We start from the raw sequence: 18,694 nt of genomic DNA, 5'->3' as shown, positions 1-18,694 counted from the left end.
ATCTATATCTGTCATTACTTAATTAAATGTTATACTTATAACTATTTGTGTGATCTCTCTTTGCACATCTGGAATACAACTCCAAAAACGTAAACTATCATGTAACCATGATAAAATAGGGCTCTGCTTTAAGAGTAGGGTTTGTGCAAGATACAAACAGAAACAACAATGTGTATTACATCACTTCCAGGTTCAAGTGAAGAAAAAAGTGTACAAAATAAAGTTACACCCATGAACTTTAAGAAAACCCCCAAAAACTTTTGAGACCACCCTGCATCCATGTACCTGCCAGTATAAGAACATGTTGGGGTGCAAACATAAGAAAATGTTGATTGTGCTACACAAGTTTCATATTGCCACGCACGCTGGAATGAGAGCATTCATTTTAATTTTTTCCCAGTTAACTCCAAACTGATAAACTGTAGGGGCTTTTAATGTGTCGCCTGAGGATAATTTTGTGCACCAAAGTTCAACTATGTTTCACAGGCATGTGCAATTTTAAGGCTTCATAATGTCCAATGTTAAAAAACAATTGACAAAGTTCTCCTAATAGAGTGCAATGGTGCTTTCTTCCAAGTGCAATCAGTGCTCCAAGTCTTCTATGTGCAATAAAGTGCTGTGCTCCCCTCTTGTGCCCTCACTCACCAAATTATGAATATATGTGCCTGTCAGTTTAGGTGAAATCTCAGATCTCATTTCTTCAACTCCTCCACTTCTCACAGTACGGCAGCAGATTAATAGGATGCTAGTCATATAAAGAGGATAGAGAAATCTCCATAGTGTAATAGTGTCTCCATAGTGTTTATTATTCACTGCTTGCAAACCATATACAGTACATATATGGTGGCAAGGCAGCTCTCCTGTGCCAGATCACGTACCTAGTATGTGATCCGCGCACCAGGGTAGGGAGTGCCACCGCTACCTCGACTGGGCTGCGATTGATTGCAGCACCAACCAATCAATGGGTGCGGCCCCTGATTGGTTGCAGGCACCCGACGATCGGCTCCAGACATTACCGAAGAGAGCCCTGTGTAGGTAAAAAAAAATTGTTTTTTTTTTTTCAAAATTGTCAGTCTAGTTTATGTTTATAGCGCAAAAAAATAAAAACCGCAGTGGTGATCAAATACCACCAAAAGAAAGCTCTTTTTGTGGGAAAAAAGGACATCAATTTTATTTGGGTACAGTGTCGCACGACCGCACAATTGTCAGTTAAAATAACGCAGTGCCGTATCACAAAAAACGGCCTTGTCATGAAAGGGGGGTAAAACCTTCCAGAGGTCAAGTGGTAAAAAGGTTAAAACATAAAGTTTCCACTCACAAGTTAACTGGGTAAAACAAGCTTGTAATGCCGGTTCGGAACCAGCAGCGCAGTGTGCACTGCAAGAGGCAGATGTGACATCACCGAAGGTTCCCGCCTAATGCATTGCGTCCTCCAACTGGGCGTCTTCAGATTTGCTGCTGGTTCTGAACTGGCACTACATGCATGTTTTACCCAGTGAACTTGTTAGTGGAAAATTTATATTTTAACCTTTTTATTATTAAAATGGAATTACACTATGGAGATTCCTCTATCTTCTTTATATGACTATCATCCTTTTAATCTGCCGCAGAACTGAAGTGGAAGTGGAGGCGTTGAAAAAAAACGACATCTGAGAGTTCATCTAAACTGACAGGCGCATATATACTCATAATTTGGTGAGTGAGGGCACAAGAGGGGAGCACAGCACTTTATTGCACATAGAAGACTTGGAGCACTGATTGCACTTTGAAGAAAGCACCATTGCACTTTATTAGGAGAACTTTGTCAATTTGTTCACGATTGGACTTTATGAAATATTATTTATTTAATTTATAATCAATAGTGTTGTTAATATATGAACTGCATGATTTAAAGGGACAGCGCTGGGGATTTGCACATATTTCAGGGAAATTACACCTTTTTCCCCAGCAGCAGCCCATTCACCAGTTGTAAACACTTTATTTCACAGGCACTTTTCCTACCTAAGACAAAAATGCGATGCTATAGCACCTTTTTCCTGCGCTCAGAGAGAGGGCCCCCTATCCAACTTATTTAGAAGTGTTCCACAGAACTCATGTTTGGTTTCCCAAATGGCCACAGCCTTGCTGCCCTTTAAGACGGGTTGTCTGAAGGCACTAAAATAAAAAAACAAACATAGGGCACACTGACCTAGCACATTATCCTCAATAATAGGCTCTATTAATTGTAAGTGTATATACTAACAAACAAAGGTTTAAAAAAGCACATCCAATCTGAACATCTGGAACAATCTGTATCTGTAACCAATGTCCTTAGCAGATGATGCATTTCGAGGCTCAGCCCCTTCTTCAGAGCCACAAACTTGGCTCTGAAGAAGGGGCTAAGCCTTGAAACGCGTCAGCCATCATCTATTAAGGACATTGGTTACAGATACAGATTGTTCCAGATGTTCAGATTGGATGTGCTTTTGTAAACCTTTGTTTGTGAATATATACACTTACAATAAACCGCTTCCTGACCGCCCGCTGCAGAAATACTGCGGCAGACTGGCCCTCCTGCGCTAACTGCCGTAGGTATACGTCGGTTGTGTGCCTGCATTTAGGGGGCGAGCGCCCGTCGCCGGCAGCGTGCTCCCGCCCCCACTCAGCAGTGGGGACTCCCATGCACGGGGCAGGTGGCTCAGATTGCCGCCTGCTACCTGCGATCGCTCCCCGCTGAGAGAGAACGGTCAGCTGTTGTAAACACAGCTCACTGTTCTTCTCTCTGGAATGATCACAGAGTGCCTGTGATCCTTCTATATAGGATCACCGGTCTCTATGATCATTTCACAAGCCCCGCCCCCATACAGTTAGAATCACTCCCCTAGGCTCACATTTAACCCCTTGATCACCCACAGTGCTAACCCCCTTCCCTGCCAGTGTCATTATTACAGTAAGAGTGCATATTTTTAGCACTGAAAAATATGTCACTGGTACCCCCAAAAGTGTAAAAAATGTCAGTTAGGGGTCCGATCTGTCCGCCGCAATATCGCAGTCCCGCTAAAAATCGTAGATCGCCGCCATTACTAGTAAAGAAAAAAAAAACAATAAAAATGACATAAATCTTTCCCGTAGCTAGTAGATGCGACAAATTTTTCGCAAACCATTTAAAATACACTTATTGCGATTTTTTTTTTTTTACCAAAAATATGTAGCAGAAAACAAATTGGTCTAAAATGTAAAACAATTTTGATTTTAAATTTTTTTTTTGGGAATGTTATATAGCAGAAAGTGAAAAATATTGTTTTTTTTTTTTTTTCTTCAGAATTGTCGCACTTTTTTTGTTTATAGCGCAAAAAATAAAATTGTAGTGTTGATCAAATACCACCAAAAGAAAGCTTTATTTGTGGGAAAAAAAGGACATCAATTTTATTTGGGTGCAACATTACACGACCGCGCAATTGTCCGTTAAATTAATGCAGCGCCAAATCGCAAAATAGGGCCTGGTCATTAGGGGGTAAATCCTTCCGGTCCAGAAGTGGTTAATAAAGCCTATTTTTGAGGATAATGCGCTAGGTTGGTGTGCCCTATATTTGTTTTTTGATTTTAGTACTTTTCTTACATAAGCATGGGCGCGCAAACTTTGTGATATGTCGGTATCTGTTTCATTTCTATGTTAAAACTCATATTTTAGTGATTGATGTTACATCCACTTTTAGAAATAAGAAAAAAAAAAAACAGACACCAAAAGTAATAGTACACTTAACCACTTAAGCCCCAGCCCTATTTTGGACACTTTTTGTTTACAAGTTAAAATCAGTATTTTTTCCTAGAAAACTACTTAGAACCCCCAAACATTATATATATTTTTTTAGCAAAGACTCTGGAAAATAAAATGTCAGTCATTGCAATATTTTTTGTCACGCTGTATTTGTGCAGCGGTCTTTAAAACGCCATTTTTTTGGAAAATTTTTGAAAAATCACATTTCACTGCTTTCAAAAAATACTAAACAGTAAAGTTAGCCCATTTTTTTTTTGTATATTGTGAAAGATGATGTCACGCCGAGTAAATAGGTACCCAACATGTTACGGTTTAAAATTGCGCCCCCCCCCCCCATGGGATAACGACAAACCACGGTCAATAGAGATCTCAATAGGTGACGCTTTCAATTTTTTTTAACGTTTACCAGTTTAGAGTTAGAGTGTAGCTCTTTTTTTTTCATTATTGCTCACGCTCTGGCGATCGCGGCGATACCTCACATGTGTGGTTTGAACAGCGATTTCATTCGCGGCTCGACTTCCGTATACGTTTTTTTTTGTGCGCGAGCTAACGGTGACGGGGGCGGCGAAATTTTTTTTTTCCTATTTATTTTATTTTTTTTTAACTTTATTACAGGTTTTTTTTAAAAAAAAAAATCTGATCACTTTTATTGCTGTCACAAGCAATGTAAACATCCCTTGTGATACCAATATGCAGTGACAGGTTCTCTTTATGGAGGGATCGAGGGTCTAAAAGACTCCAAACCCCTCCACTACACTTCCATGTATGCAAAACGTCGAAAACTGCGTTTTTGCATACAGCCGTTTTTTTAAAACTGACGCCTTTTGCAGCAGAGTAACCCGGAAGTGACGTCATGGACGCCGCCCCTGGGTTACGTCATAGGAGACCCGATCGAAGCCGTTTCCGGCTTTGATCGGGACTCCATCCAGCCGGCGGGAGGGGAGGGGATGCCCCCTTCCGCTCCACCGGGTAACGATCGAACGGCTCCCGAGCCGCATCGGTCATTACCGACGGAAAGCCGACCGTCGGCTGTAAACCACGGTACTGGGATGGTGTCTCTAGCTTGAGGCATCATCCCGGTATACTACCGCAAAGTCTGCCGACGTAGATCTACGTTAGTATGCGGTAAGTGGTTAAAGCAGGACATCACCTGAAAAACAAAGTTCCGCTTATCCCCTTATTGAAAGGGGGGGGGGGGGGGGAGCAGGTACCTAGTTTTGACAGTTTTAATTAAGCGCTGCGCAAACTGTTGGCGCTATATAAATCCTGTATAATAATAATAATAATAATACCCGTTCTCACTTCCACTGAAATTGCCTAAACGATCCAGACGAACGTTCGCTGCCAGCAGCCCCCCACCGCCTGCAACTTCCTTGCACTGCAGGACCATGCACAGAGCACAGCGCAGCTTGCGCATGCACAGTAGAAAAGCCGACTGTGAAGCCGTCAGGAGTCCCATCTGGCTTCCCATAGTAAGCATGACCCAAAGACTTGTGAAGAACCCAACTAGATGAGGACAGCGCTGGATCCCTGGACAGGTAAGGCTCCATGTACACGGGACGTTGTTAATAGTCCTTTGAATGCTGGAATTTTTTTTTTTTTTTTTTTTAGGACGTTTAAAACGCGTTTGCACCCGCGTTTAGCGGGCGTTTGTGTCTAAAACTGTTCCTAGAGGTCAAAAAAATCATTCCCTTTAAAATGGAAAAACGTGAGCGCTAAACGCGGGTCATCGCGTTCGGTCGCGTTTTTGCGATTGAAACGCCAGGAAACACACGTTTGAACGCAAATAATTGCTTTCCAAAAAACGTCCCTGAACTCAACTGCCTGTAAATGACTGTAAACGACCCTGTGTACATGGACAGATAAGATAACATGTAGGTGGGTTCAGGGGCTCCTGAAAAAAACGCCCAACTGCTCCTAAACGACCATTTACAACGTCCCGTGTACATGGAGCCTTAGCCCCCGTTCACACTGGGGTGACCTGTCAGGCGACCTGGTCGCCTGACAGGTCGCCGTAGGTCGCCTGCCATACAGAAGCTGTGGACCCGTTCTAATAGGAGCGACACAAGTCGCTCCGACTTAGAAAAAGGGTCCAGAGCTTCTTTGGGGCGACCCGGAGCGACCTGCATAGACTTCAATGTTATGAAGTCCGTGCCGGCCGCTCCGAGGTCGCGGTGTGAGCACCGCGCCGCAACCTGTGTGGTCGCCCAGGGAAGTCGGATCGCCCCAGTGTGAACGGGGCCTTATGTCTTTTTATTAAAATCCAGCAGCTACAGTATTTGTAATTGCTGATTTGTATTTATTTTATTTTATTAAACAGACATATGTTTCTCTTTAAGAAACATGTTAGTTCCTGAAAATAATGATTCCTTGGATTTCTTCCTCTGCCATCTTTAAACGCCGGCTATTTTTTCCCAGTCATACAATTGGCTTGCTCTCCCTGGTAACATCAGTTGACTTATTACGCAGATGCCATTCTCGCAGTGGGAAAAACAAGTTAATAGGGAGCCCAGGGACCGGTCTCTTCAAACTGCGTGTAAAGGCCTGTAGCATCCTCATCAAATGACTTGCAGAACACGTACTGATTGGTGCTGGTAAGTCATGTGACTTTCTATTTTTGTGCACCTGCTGCGCCCAAAAGCTAATTGTATCTTTTATCTCTGACAACTTTTTCCTGAAACCTTCAAAGTTGACACATGAAGAGTTTTGAAGAGGTAAAATAAAATTCTGGCTTTTATTCCTCCAGAGCAGTTTATAGTATTGTATATAGATGTTGCAGTATCTGCAGCCATGGATTGAGATGGGTGCTGGCCCTGGCCCGGGCTGCCTGTGTTACTGCACCTGCGTCCGCCCTGAGCTGCATGCAGGCAGCTTGTAGAGGTGGCTGCAGATGCAGCAGCTTCACGGACACAGCCACATGCCAAAATTTGACAGCTGTGCAGGAGTAGCTGCATGGCCTGGAACGCACACTGTCTGCATTCAGAGCCATGCAGGAACAGCTGACAGCATTTTAAACACTTCAGCTCCGGAGGATTTACCCCCTTAATGACCAGGCCATTTTTTGACCCAGTGGGAGGACGAAATGCATTCGACGAGAACGTTCGGTGATGTCACATCCGCCTCTTGCAGCGCATGCTGCGCTGCTGGTTCCGAACCGGCATTACAAGTTTGTTTTACCCAGTAAACTTGTGAGTGGAAACTTTATGTTTTAATCTTTTTACCACTTGACCTCTGGAAGGTTTTACCCCCCTTTCATGACCAGGCCATTTTTTGTGATACGGCACTGCATTATTTTAACTGACAATTGCGCGGTCAGGCGACACTGTACCCAAATAAAAATTGATGTCCTTTTTTCCCCACACATAGAGCTTTTTTTTGGTGGTATTTGATCACCTCTGCGTTTTTTTTTTTTTGCGCTATAAACAAAAGCCTGACAATTTTGGAAAAAAAAAAAAACAATACTTTTTACTTTCCGCTATGAAACATATCCAATACATATCCAATAAAAGAAAAAAAAAATGTTTTCATCAATTTAGGCCAGGGGTGGGGAACCTTTTTTCTACCAAGGGCCATTTGGATTTTTGTAACATCATTTGGGGGCCGTACAAAATGTATGCATAAATGTAATAGGCATTGATTTGCGGCAAAAAACGCTGTAAAAAATTGCGTGACTTTGAGGTCACAAAAGTGTGAAAGGGGCCTTCAGTAATCAAGGTATAGTGTGCCCCCTTTCAATGCAGACTGACCACAGCGTGCCCCCCTTTCAATGCAGAGTGACCACAGCGTGCCCCCTTTCAATGCGGAGTGCACAGAGCGTGCCCCCTTTCAATGCGGAGTGCCCAGAGCATGCCCCCTTTCAATGCGGAGTGCCCAGAGCGTGCCCCCTTTCAATGCGGAGTGCCCAGAGCATGCCCCCTTTTAATGCGGAGTGCCCACAGCGTGCCCCCTTTCAATGCGGAGTGATTGACCACAGCGTGCCCCCTTTCAATGCAGAGTGATTGACTACAGCGTGCCCCCTTTCAATGCGGAGTGCCCACAGCGTGCCCCCTTTCAATGCGGAGTGCCCAGAGCGTGCCCCCTTTCAATGCGGAGTGATTGACCACAGCGTGCCCCATTTCAATGCGGAGTGATTGACCACAGCGTGCCCCCATTCAATGCGGAGTGCCCACAGCGTGCCCCCTTTCAATGCGGAGTGATTGACCACAGCGTGCCCCATTTCAATGCGGAGTGATTGACCACAGCGTGCCCCCATTCAATGCGGAGTGCCCACAGCGTGCCCCCTTTCAATGTGGAGTGCCCACAGCGTGCCCCCTTTCAATGCGGAGTGCCCAGAGCGTGCCCCCTTTTAATGTGCAGTGCCCAGAGCGTGCCCCCTTTTAATGCGCAGTGCCCAGAGCGTGCCCCCTTTTAATGTAGAGTGCCCAGAGCGTGCCCCCTTTCAATGCGGAGTGATTGGCCACAATGCAGAGTGAACAGCGTGCCAAGCCCCAGAGCACTTAACTGTTGTAGCGGCGGCCGGCTTCCTCTCTTCAGTCCCCGCGTCTCTTCGAGTCCTCCCGCGTCCCGCCTCCCGCCTCCTCCTCGGCCAATGACATTTTCATTCGCTATTGTCACACAAATGGGCAGGCTCAAAGCGCACTGCTCTGCGCCTTGGGTCCAGCCTTTTCGGAGATTCACAGTGTCAGAACGGAGCCATCGGCTTCTTCTGACACAGCGGCACGGATCGCGGGCCGGACAGAAGGATCGTGCGGGCCGCATACGGCCCGCGGGCCGGAGGTTCTCCACCCCTGATTTAGGCCAATATATATTCTGCTATGTTTTTAGTTACAAAAAAAAAATTCCAGTAAGCGTATGTTGATTAGTTTGCGCCAAAGTTATCGCGTCTACAAACTGTGGGATATATTTATGGAATTTTTATTTATTTAATTATTTATTTATATTTTACTAGTAGTGACGGCGATTGGCGACTTTTAGCGGGACTGCGATATTGCGGGTGACAAATCGGGCACTAACTGACACTTTTGACACTTTTTGGGGACAGGTGACACTAATAGAGTGATCAGTGCTAAAAATATGCACTGTCACTGTACTAATGACACTGGCTGGGAAGGGGTTAACATCAAGGGCAATCAAAGGGTTAACTGTGTGCCTAGCCAGTGTTTGTGCACTGTGTGGGAGGTGCTTTTTCTAAAGGAAGACTTTGATTCATGTCACTGGTTTGGAGGAACACAGGATCCATGCCTTCCTTACTGAGATAACGGCAATCTGCCTTGTTTACATAGGCAGACCGCCGTGCTGCCTGTGTAACAAATGATCGGCGGGTGCCGGTGTTCATCGAGTCTGCAATACCCGCTGATTGGCTACCCTGTGCACAATTACAGTGGGGGTGAACAGTCCAGCGGCATGCATTCGCTCCTGCGACGCGGAAGTACAGGTAAATATACGTGATACTGCGCACAGCGGCCCCCCTGTAGCAGTAAAAATACAATAGGGCGGTCGTAAAGCGGTTAAAATGCCACTGTGTCCATGCAACCACCTCTATAGGTTGCATGCATACAACTTGTGGGTGCAAAAACAAAGGCAGCTTGCGTTCAGGACTGTCCTAATAAACCCTAAGCCCTTGCTAACACTGAGGGTGGGTTTGAAAGCGTGCGAGTTCAACTGAATTTGCACGATTTCAAACTGGCATTTTTGTCCGACTTCGGGGGCGATTTGAGAGACATCTGTGCGGGTTCATGCACTGTTGTCTATTGAAATCGCCCCCGAAGTTGCCAAAAGTAGTGCATGAACTACTTTTGGGAATCTCTGCTCTAATTCATCCCAAAGGTGTTCTATCGAGTTGAGGTCAGGACTCTGTGCAGGCCAGTCAAGTTCCTCCACCCCCATCTCACTCATCCACGTTTTTATGGAGCTTGCTTTGTGCACTGGTGCGCAGTCATGTTTGAACAGGAAGGGGCCATCCCCAAACTCTTCCCACAAAGTTGGGAGCATGGAATTGTCCAAAATGTCTTGGTATGCTGATGCATCAAGAGTTCCCTTCACTGGAACTAAGGGGCCAAGCCCAACCCCTGAAAAACAACCCCACACCATAATACCCCCTCCACCAAATGATTTAGACCAGTGCACAAAGCAAGGTCCATAAAGACATGGATGACCGAGTTTGGGGTGGAGGAACGTGAGTTCTGACCTCAACCCGATAGAACACCTTTGGGATAAATTTGAGCGGAGACTGCAAACCAGGCCTTCTTGTCCAACATCAGTTCCTTACCTCACATATGCGCTTCTGGAAGAATGGTCAAACATTCCCATAGACACATTCCTAAACCTTGTGGACAGCCTTCCCAGAAGAGTTGAAGCTGTTATAGCTGCAAAGGGTGGGCCAACTCAATATTGAACCCTACGGACTAAGACTGGGATGCCATTAAAGTTCATGTTCTTGTAATGGCAGGCGTCCCAATACTTTTGACAATATAGTTTATTTATAAAAGGTATGCAAAATATTCATAGAGGGTTTGCCTTAGTGAACTGAAAAATGACGCTACAATATATGCTCTGGGCATGTAGGCATCAATGAATTATTAAAAGGATAAAAAAAAAAAAAAAAATTAATTCCCAATGATCCCACGATCTGGGATCGCTGATTGGCTGAGATCTCAGGAATCTCAAACACACAAATGGCTACTGGCTTGTTCTACAAGAAGTTGTGCTGTCTGTCATTTGTCTAAAGTTTGAAGACAAGTTTAGATTGCATTCTAACCTGTTGCTGCTGACTGTACACATACTGTATATATGGGAGCACAGAGGCTTTGTCTCATGCTTCCATATATACAATATGTGTTTATGTTTTGTGATGGGACTGTATTCAAACCCCCAGCACTATTATCACCAACAGCCCCCGCTCACACAGTGACCATCAGAAGGCCTATAGATGGGCTTCTGATCACTGTGGCAGCCAATTACAGTGCTCACATGATTGGGAAGCCCATGTAAGGTCTCTGGCATTGTAAACCCTTAAAAGGCCAGTGGGAGGTGGCAGTAAGGGGTCAACGTATAATTTAAAGGGAAAACTTTTTTTAGTTGAATTTTTTAGAGTGGAGAGGAGATTAGAACCCCTGTCAGTATTTATTGCTGTCTGTGCCTATGTTAGGGAGATTCCCCCAATGCCAAAGAGTGTGTACACCACTCAGATGAATGAATAATCAGCAATCCAGTGTGGGTGCCGCCACCGTTGGGTCACAGATATAGGAGAAGAATCGGCCACACACCACCACTGCACTTGGACAAAGTAAGATCCTTTATTTACACATGTCAAGCATCAAACAGGATACAATTGATATACGCGTTTCACAGGAACACAGCATGCTTGTTCACTACAAAGGAGATGTCAGAGAACTTCCCCCTCTTTATTTGTCCTGTTTACCATTATCACCGAGAGTGAAAGTGGCAGAAAGGCCGGGTTCACATACTGTATGTGCGGCTGCGGGTTCGTGCATGGGGTCCGGTGCGTGTCTGTTCACTCATTCAGGTGCGAATCAGGTCAGAATTTTTGCCCTAACACGCACAGGACCCTTATGCAGCTGCCCCAGACCTGTGTGAACTAGGGATAGACCGATATGGTTTTTTAAGGGCCGATATCGATATATTGGTTACAACGTATCGGTATCGGCCGATATGGGCCGATATTTTGTACATCCTATGTCAGGGTCCGAGACTTATCTTCTCCTTCTCCAACCATTAGGTGGTGATGCTCATGTACGGGTAAAATTATGTCACATAGCATAATTCAGTTTACAAATGTTATTGAATATGCCACTCACATACAGTGCCTTGCGAAAGTATTCGGTCCCCTTGAACTTTGCGACCTTTTGCCACATTTCAGGCTTCAAACATAAAGATATAAAACTGTAATTTTTTTGTGAAGAATCAACAACAAGTGGGACACAATCATGAAGTGGAACGAAATTTATTAGATATTTCAAACTTTTTTAACAAATAAAAAACTGAAAAATTGGGCGTGCAAAATTATTCAGCCCCTTTACTTTCAGTGCAGCAAACTCTCTCCAGAAGTTCAGTGAGGATCTCTGAATGATCCAATGTTGACCTAAATGACTAATGATGATAAATAGAATCCACCTAACCCAAAATGAGAAAATAAAGTTTTGCCTATAGTTCTGCTTTAAGCACTAGTTCTGTTTTTAGCCATGTAATTTTAATGTCTTCCCTTAGGGTCAAATTAAAGCGGCGTTCCAGCTGTGGAAAAAAAAATGAAAAGTCAGCAGCTACAAATACTGTAGCTGCTGACTTTTAACCACTTTACCCCCGCTCACTGTGCCTGTACTGCGGCACAGTGGCTCGTTCCCGTCCAGCGACGTAGACCTACGTCGCTGGACTCCTCCCCTTGTGGGTGGCGCACGCGTGCCGCCGGAGGCTCGCTCCCGCTGTATTCAGTCACAGCGGGAGTCGGGCCAGGGGGGGAGCAGCGGTGATCACCGCCGCTCTTCCCCGATTGTCGGGGAATCGAGTGTGGAGATCCGCCCGCTTGTGCAAACAAAGCGGGCGGATCTCCTAAGTGACAGACAGTGACGGATTGCAGGGTTCAGCATAGCTGAACCTGCGATCTGTCCCTGTGTCACTCAGTCACCTCTCCCCACACATGTCAGTAAGCACCAGGCATACATTAACCCCTCCTTTTCCAAACAAATTAACCCCTTCCCTGCCAGTGTGATTTTTACAGTAACAGTGCATATGTATAGCACTGATTACTGTAGTAATGTCACTGGTACCCCTAAAAGTGTCAAAAATGTCAGTCAGGGATCCGATCTGTCTGCCGCAATGTCGCAGTCCCGCAAAAAAAAAAATCTCAGATCGCCGCCATTACTCGTTAAAAAAAAAAAACACCAAAAATGACAGAAATCTTTCCCTTAGTTAGTAAACGCAATAACTTTTGCGCAAACCAATCAAAATACGCTCATTGTGATTTTTTTTACCAAACATAGGTAGCAGAAAACAAATTGGCCAAAAATGTAAAAAAAAAGTTTGATTTTTACTTTTTTTTGGGGGGGGAATTTCATATAAAAAAATGTGAAAAATATTGTTATTTTTTCAAAATTTACGTTCTTTTTTTGTTTATAGCGCAAAAAGTAAAAATTACACAGGTGATCAAATACCACCAAAAAAAAGCTCTGTTTGTGGGAAAAAAAGGACGTAAATTTCGTTTGGGTATGGCGTTGCATGACTGCGCAATTGTCAGTTAAAGTCACACAGTGCCGAATCGCAAAAAGTGGCCTGGACATAAGACAGCAAAATCCTCCGGTGGTAAAGTAGTTAATATATAGACACTTACCTGTCCAGGGAGCCCACGATGTCAGCACCCCAGCCGGTTTTTCGGATTGGCTGCTGGGTGCTGCCGCCGCCATTCACTGTGAGGAAAACCGGCATTGAAGCCTTTCGACTTCACAGCCGGTTCCCTACTGCGCATGCACGAAGCACCCTGTGCATTCTAATTGGCTCGGCGGGAGGGGGAAGGAGAAAGGGGAAGGAACTTCAGAGGTACAGCGCCGCCGTGCTGTCTCCCAAAAACGGGGAAGCGTATCTGTCAAAAACAGGTACCCGTTCCCCCCCCCCCCCCCGGAAAGGTGCCAAATGTGGCACCGGAGTGGGGGAGGAAGCAGATGAGCGGAAATTCCACGTTTGGGTGGAACTCCGCGTTCAATCCTAATTTTTGTCTTTCATTTATCTCCTTCCCATTGGATTCACAGAATTACAGTGAAGCACTGCTTATAATATTTCAGTCCAGGCTATGAATATCATTTGGTATACATTAGGTGCACACTTTAAAAAACAAAAAGTCAGCGTTGTAGTGCAAAGTGCAGAAAAGATTGCCATACATGTTACAGTCCACATGCCGCTCTCCTTGCTGAAAGATAAAGTCACATTGGCCAGGTGTGACTTTGCTGCTCTGCTGTAATTATGGCACTGTGCAGAGGCTCAGATGTGTCACAGGAGGGGTTTGGCTCTACAGAAGAAATTAATGAGGCAGCACGGAATACCCAACGGATCTCCTCCGCTTTATCCAGTCTTCTCATATCACAAGACGAGGAAAACAAAGCTGCCATTCCAGGGACAGTTTACGATTATTATTTTTTTTCAGGCTGATTATTGTTTTGGATCTGTAGGTCAGGACCATGGACATAAAGAATTTTCTATACAAGGTGGTCATCCTTGGCCTGGCTGCAGCTCTGGGAAGTGGACAGATGCTCGGTAAGTGCCACATCACTTGTTACTTTGCCTCTATAGAGAAATGAAGGGAGCTCAGGCCATCGGGGACATACAGGTTTATTTAATAAGATGGTACACCGGGCATTGATGGGATGCAAAATACATTATTATTATACAGGATTTATATAGCGCCAACAGTTTGCGCAGCTCTTAACAAAACATAACACATAACAACCAACAACTTTATTGGGGTCCAATCGGTGAAGGAGGAAATAGGATCAATCTGTTGGGTTACTGTAATTTGCGACATTTTCTTCTTGCACTGTTCCGTCTTTTTTTTTTTTTTAAGGGTCAGTCCACCCAAAGTTGATATTGGGTTTTTTGGAAGAGCAGCCTTTCTCAACATTTATGTCCCAGAGGAACCCTTGTAATAATTTTTAATAATTTTTAAGTAATTTTTAAGTTAATTGGGGATCAAAGGATAATATGCCCCCTACATTGGTTGCCAGTAGAAAAAATGCACCCCATTTCAGTGGTGGTCAGAATGCCACCCTTAAAGGCAGCTAAAAAGATCATTGGTGTCATGCAGCTGGCTCTGCCAAGTGGAGTTGGCCACAGAACTGGCACCATTAGATGGGGGGTTAATCAGCCACAGCTCAAGGAACCCCTACCAACCTCTGGAGGAACCCTGTTTGAGGATGGATGTACTGAAGAGTTAAATCACCTGACTGTCTCTAATATCTCTCTGAGACTCTCTTCGAGTTCTCTGCTCTTCACACCTTTTCTACCCATTATTGGTCATATTTATGGGGAACAATGAACCCAGATAAAGATAGGGAGCATTGGATACCCCAATAAACTGTAGAACTGAACAACTTCAGGACTCCACACTTTTGGGGGCACTGCACAAAACAAGGAATGTCCCACAGGATCTCTATGCCGATGGTTACCCTTTACTCCTTCCAGAGTTAAAAGCTACTACACAGTCACAGCTCTGGGGTCATTTATGGCGCTTTTCCACTGCATGGAACCGAACGGTTCGGCTCGCTTTTGTGCTTTTCCACTGCTGGTACCGCATGGTACGGTGTAGGAACGGTTCGGTACGGTACGGCAGCACTTTTCCACTGCATGGAACCAAACAGTACGGCTCTCAAAAACAGTACCACCTCGATTGTGGTTCCAAGAGGTACCATACCCGGTACCATATCCCACAATCCTTTGCATGCAGTCACTACTAGCCACTGATTGGTCAGAGAAACCCACCCACCCCATTGTTATCCCACCCACTTAACTTTAGTACTACTTTAGTGGAAAAGCAAACCATACCGTTCCGTACCGAACCGTTCCAACACCATACCATGCGGTACCAGCAGTTGAAAAGCAAACCGGGCCAAGCAGGGCCAAGCAGGGCCGAGTAGAGCCGAGCTGGTACTTGCAGTGGAAAAGTGCCATTACTCACAGAGCAACAGGATCATCAGTTGCCTCCTGCCAATATCCACCAGGCTCTTCCTTGTGAGATAAATGTACACCCATAGGACAGCTGTACTCTAATTCACTAACTTCCTCCTGGCTCTCTCCAATGAACTTCTTCTGACCCAACTTAGTCCCCAGACCTGAAATTGTGAATAGGCTCCCCAGCTAAGCGTAGCTAGGACCTCTATGCCTTCCTAAAAGCTTCTTCTAAGGTCCTGTACCAGGGGCAGAGCCCCTGCACAGGGGTCTTCTCCTGCAGGACTGGACCCAGGAACACTGCACCTAGAGCTCAGGCCTCAGATTATTTATAGGCTTTCTCACCACCTACTGGGCATACCTTGCCATGTATTGGCCGGAATCTATAAATAGTCAGGCTACATGCCCTGTTCTTTCTCCCACTATGGTTCTGGAATCCTCTAAAAGTCAAAGGAAAGCAACAGAGCTGCAGCCTGTGAAACACTGAACAGCCCTATTCAATCAACCCCTTGCTCTTCTTATTACAGTGGAGCTAACTCAATTTTTTGCATAGCAGCCTACACCACACTACACTACACTACACTACACTACACTACACTACACTACACTACACTACACTAGGAGAGTGCTATATTATATTATATTAATGTAAATATGGTATGTAACATGAGGAACCCAGAAAGGTGATCAGGAACATCCAAAGCTCCCAGATGGACAGGTTCAGAGTCAGGAATTATAGCAAGGAGCTCTCGCTTTTATATTGATAAATGGAGCCGCAATGCAACTGTAAGCCAAGCGATTGGCTCACAGTTGAAGTGCAGTCCTGCAATGTAAAATTTCTGTTTGGCAAGTAAAAAAAAGAAAGAAAACAGGAGTCTACAGCTGACTGTGCCGTGTTGCAGGTAGGACCGGGGCAAGGAGTGGACAGAAGATACAGTTGCCCTAGGCGCAGATGACCAAGGGGGCAAAGAATAGACACAGGGTTGTAAGGCCGTTACATGGAATGTATTAACAGTGATGGAGGGGGGTGCAATTCTGGATCCTTGCCCTGGGTGCTGGACAACCCTGTCCCGCCACTGGTTGAAGGGGTCAGTCACAAAACTGGCTTAACAGATCTAAAAATTGTTTGGCAGGTGGAACAGTTTACAGAGGCAGTATGTGTTTCAGCTGTGTGTTGAGCTGTCTTCCTGGAATTCAGTTTTTAAGAAGATAATTCATCATATCAATATAGAGTCAATACGAATGCTAAAAACTGTTTTGTGCAGAACCTGGTGCTCCTGCCTCTCCTTGGTGGTTGGTCATGTGACCAGTGCTGTAGCATTGGTGATATGACATTGCAAAAAGAGATTCATGTCACTGCCTCCATCTGACACCACGTGACCTTGGCACTGTAAGGGCAGATATTCTCAGGGCTGATCACCTTGTTTAAATTTAGGTTGCAAATTACTGTCAGCACTGGAGCCCAGCATGATTTATGTAAGTGACAGCAGTGCTCATACAATACTCTGATCCTGCTTTCAGTAATCTAGAGAATGATTTGAAATTATCAGGATTTTTATTTCCAGGGCTAGTTTAAATTGAAATAAAGAGGTACATTTCAAAGCCAACTCCTGCTTGCCCCAGGCAGCTTAAAATAGGCAAAGACAGCTTTGATGGCAATACCCGCTTTCTGTTCAGTGCCTAAACACCATTATGTGCGCTTGGTTTCATGCAAGAGCAAGGACTGCCCATTGCAGAACCTCATACATCCCTAAAAGAAGACAGGTGGGAAAATAGTACATATAAGTACTGTACTTACCCCTTCTCCAACTGCCCAGATCTAAGGCCAGATGCCCCAAAAATGACCTGCTGCTTACAGGTAAGAGGTATGAGCCCGACAACGCTGCTGTTGCCCAATCACCAAACTTAAGTGCTGTCGTGCTGTCAGCACAATAAAAAAAAAAAAAAAAAAAAAAATACGAACTGGCAGAACTGATGGACTACTCTGTCTTTTTCTGACATTACTTTTCTATGTTTCTAACTTGCTTGAAAGGTTGGGTAGTTTGAGAGTATCAAGATGCATGAGCATATTCATCTTTACTGACCCTTAACCAGTTAGTTTAGTTTTGCCTCGATCAAACAAGCTTGATTTAATAATTTAACTGTTGGTAATATAAAAATCCAACAGTGGCGGCTGGTGCTCAAAATTTTTTTTGGGGGGGGGGGGGGGGGGCGCAAAAAGAAAAATGTAATAGGTATTGCTTCGCGTCAAAAAACGCAATTGCGTGACTTTGAAGTCATGGTACAGGCATGGCACAGGTGATGGTATAGGCATGGCATAGGTGATGGTACAGGAGATGGTATAGGCATGGCACAGATATGGTATAGGCATGTCACAGGTCATGGTACAGGAGATGGTATATGCCCCCTTTCAATGCAGTGACCAGCGTACATGCCCCCTTTCAATGCAGAGACCAGTGTACATGCCCCCTTTCAATGCAGAGACCAGCGTGCGTGCCCCCTTCAATGCAATGAACACTGTGCTATGCCCCCTTCAATGCAATAAACACTGTGCTGTGCCCCCACAATGCAGAGTTCAGCGTGCGTGCCCCCTTCAATGCAACTGTGCTGTGCCCCCTTCAATGCAATGAACAATGTGCTGTGCCCCCTTCAATGCAATGAACACTGTGCTATGCCCCCTTCAATGCAATAAACACTGTGCTGTGCCCCCTTCAATGCAATAAACACTGTTCTGTGCCCCCTTCAATGTAATGAACACTGCGCTGTGCCCCCTTCAATGCAATAAACACTGTTCTGTGCCCCCTTCAATGCAATGAACACTGTGCTGTGCCCCAACAATGCAGAGTTCAGCGTGCATGCCCCCTTCAATGCAATAAACACTGTGCTGTGCCCCCTTCAATGCAATGAACACTGTGCTATGCCCCCTTCAATGCAATAAACACTGTGCTGTGCCCCCTTCAATGCAATAAACACTGTGCTGTGCCCCCTTCAATGCAATAAACACTGTGCTGTGCCCCCTTCAATGCAATGAACACTGTGCTATGCCCCCTTCAATGCAATAAACACTGTGCTGTGCCCCCTCCAATGCAATAAACACTGTGCTGTGCCCCCTTCAATGCAATGAACTCTGTGCTGTGCCCCAACAATGCAGAGTTCAGCGTGCATGCCCCCTTCAATGCAATAAACACTGTGCTGTGCCCCCTTCAATGCAATGAACACTGTGCTATGCCCCCTTCAATGCAATAAACACTGTGCTGTGCCCCCTTCAAT

At 45.0% G+C, this 18,694-nt stretch overlaps 1 protein-coding gene across 2 annotated transcripts in view; it reads left to right on the top strand.

The window, feature by feature from the left end:
* The first annotated feature begins 6,243 nt into the window (after positions 1 to 6,243).
* Positions 6,244 to 18,694, top strand: part of UMODL1 (uromodulin like 1) — a 133,186-nt gene continuing 120,735 nt past the window's right edge. Inside the window, exons 1-2 of one of the 2 annotated variants that reach the window (XM_082245766.1) lie at positions 6,244 to 6,351; positions 13,908 to 14,017. In XM_082245766.1, the coding sequence (XP_082101892.1) occupies positions 13,942 to 14,017 (76 nt within the window). In that variant the 5' untranslated portion in view covers positions 6,244 to 6,351; positions 13,908 to 13,941. Of the gene's footprint in view, positions 6,352 to 13,794; positions 14,018 to 18,694 lie in introns of those variants that run through there. The other variant, XM_082245765.1, reaches the window with a different exon arrangement.

The sequence above is a fragment of the Pelophylax lessonae genome, assembly GCF_965119305.1.
Source record: "Pelophylax lessonae genome assembly, chromosome: 2".
NCBI classification, from domain to species: domain Eukaryota; kingdom Metazoa; phylum Chordata; class Amphibia; order Anura; family Ranidae; genus Pelophylax; species Pelophylax lessonae.
The sequence above is the reverse complement of the archived record's forward strand: the minus strand, read 5'-3'. Positions and strand labels throughout refer to the sequence as shown.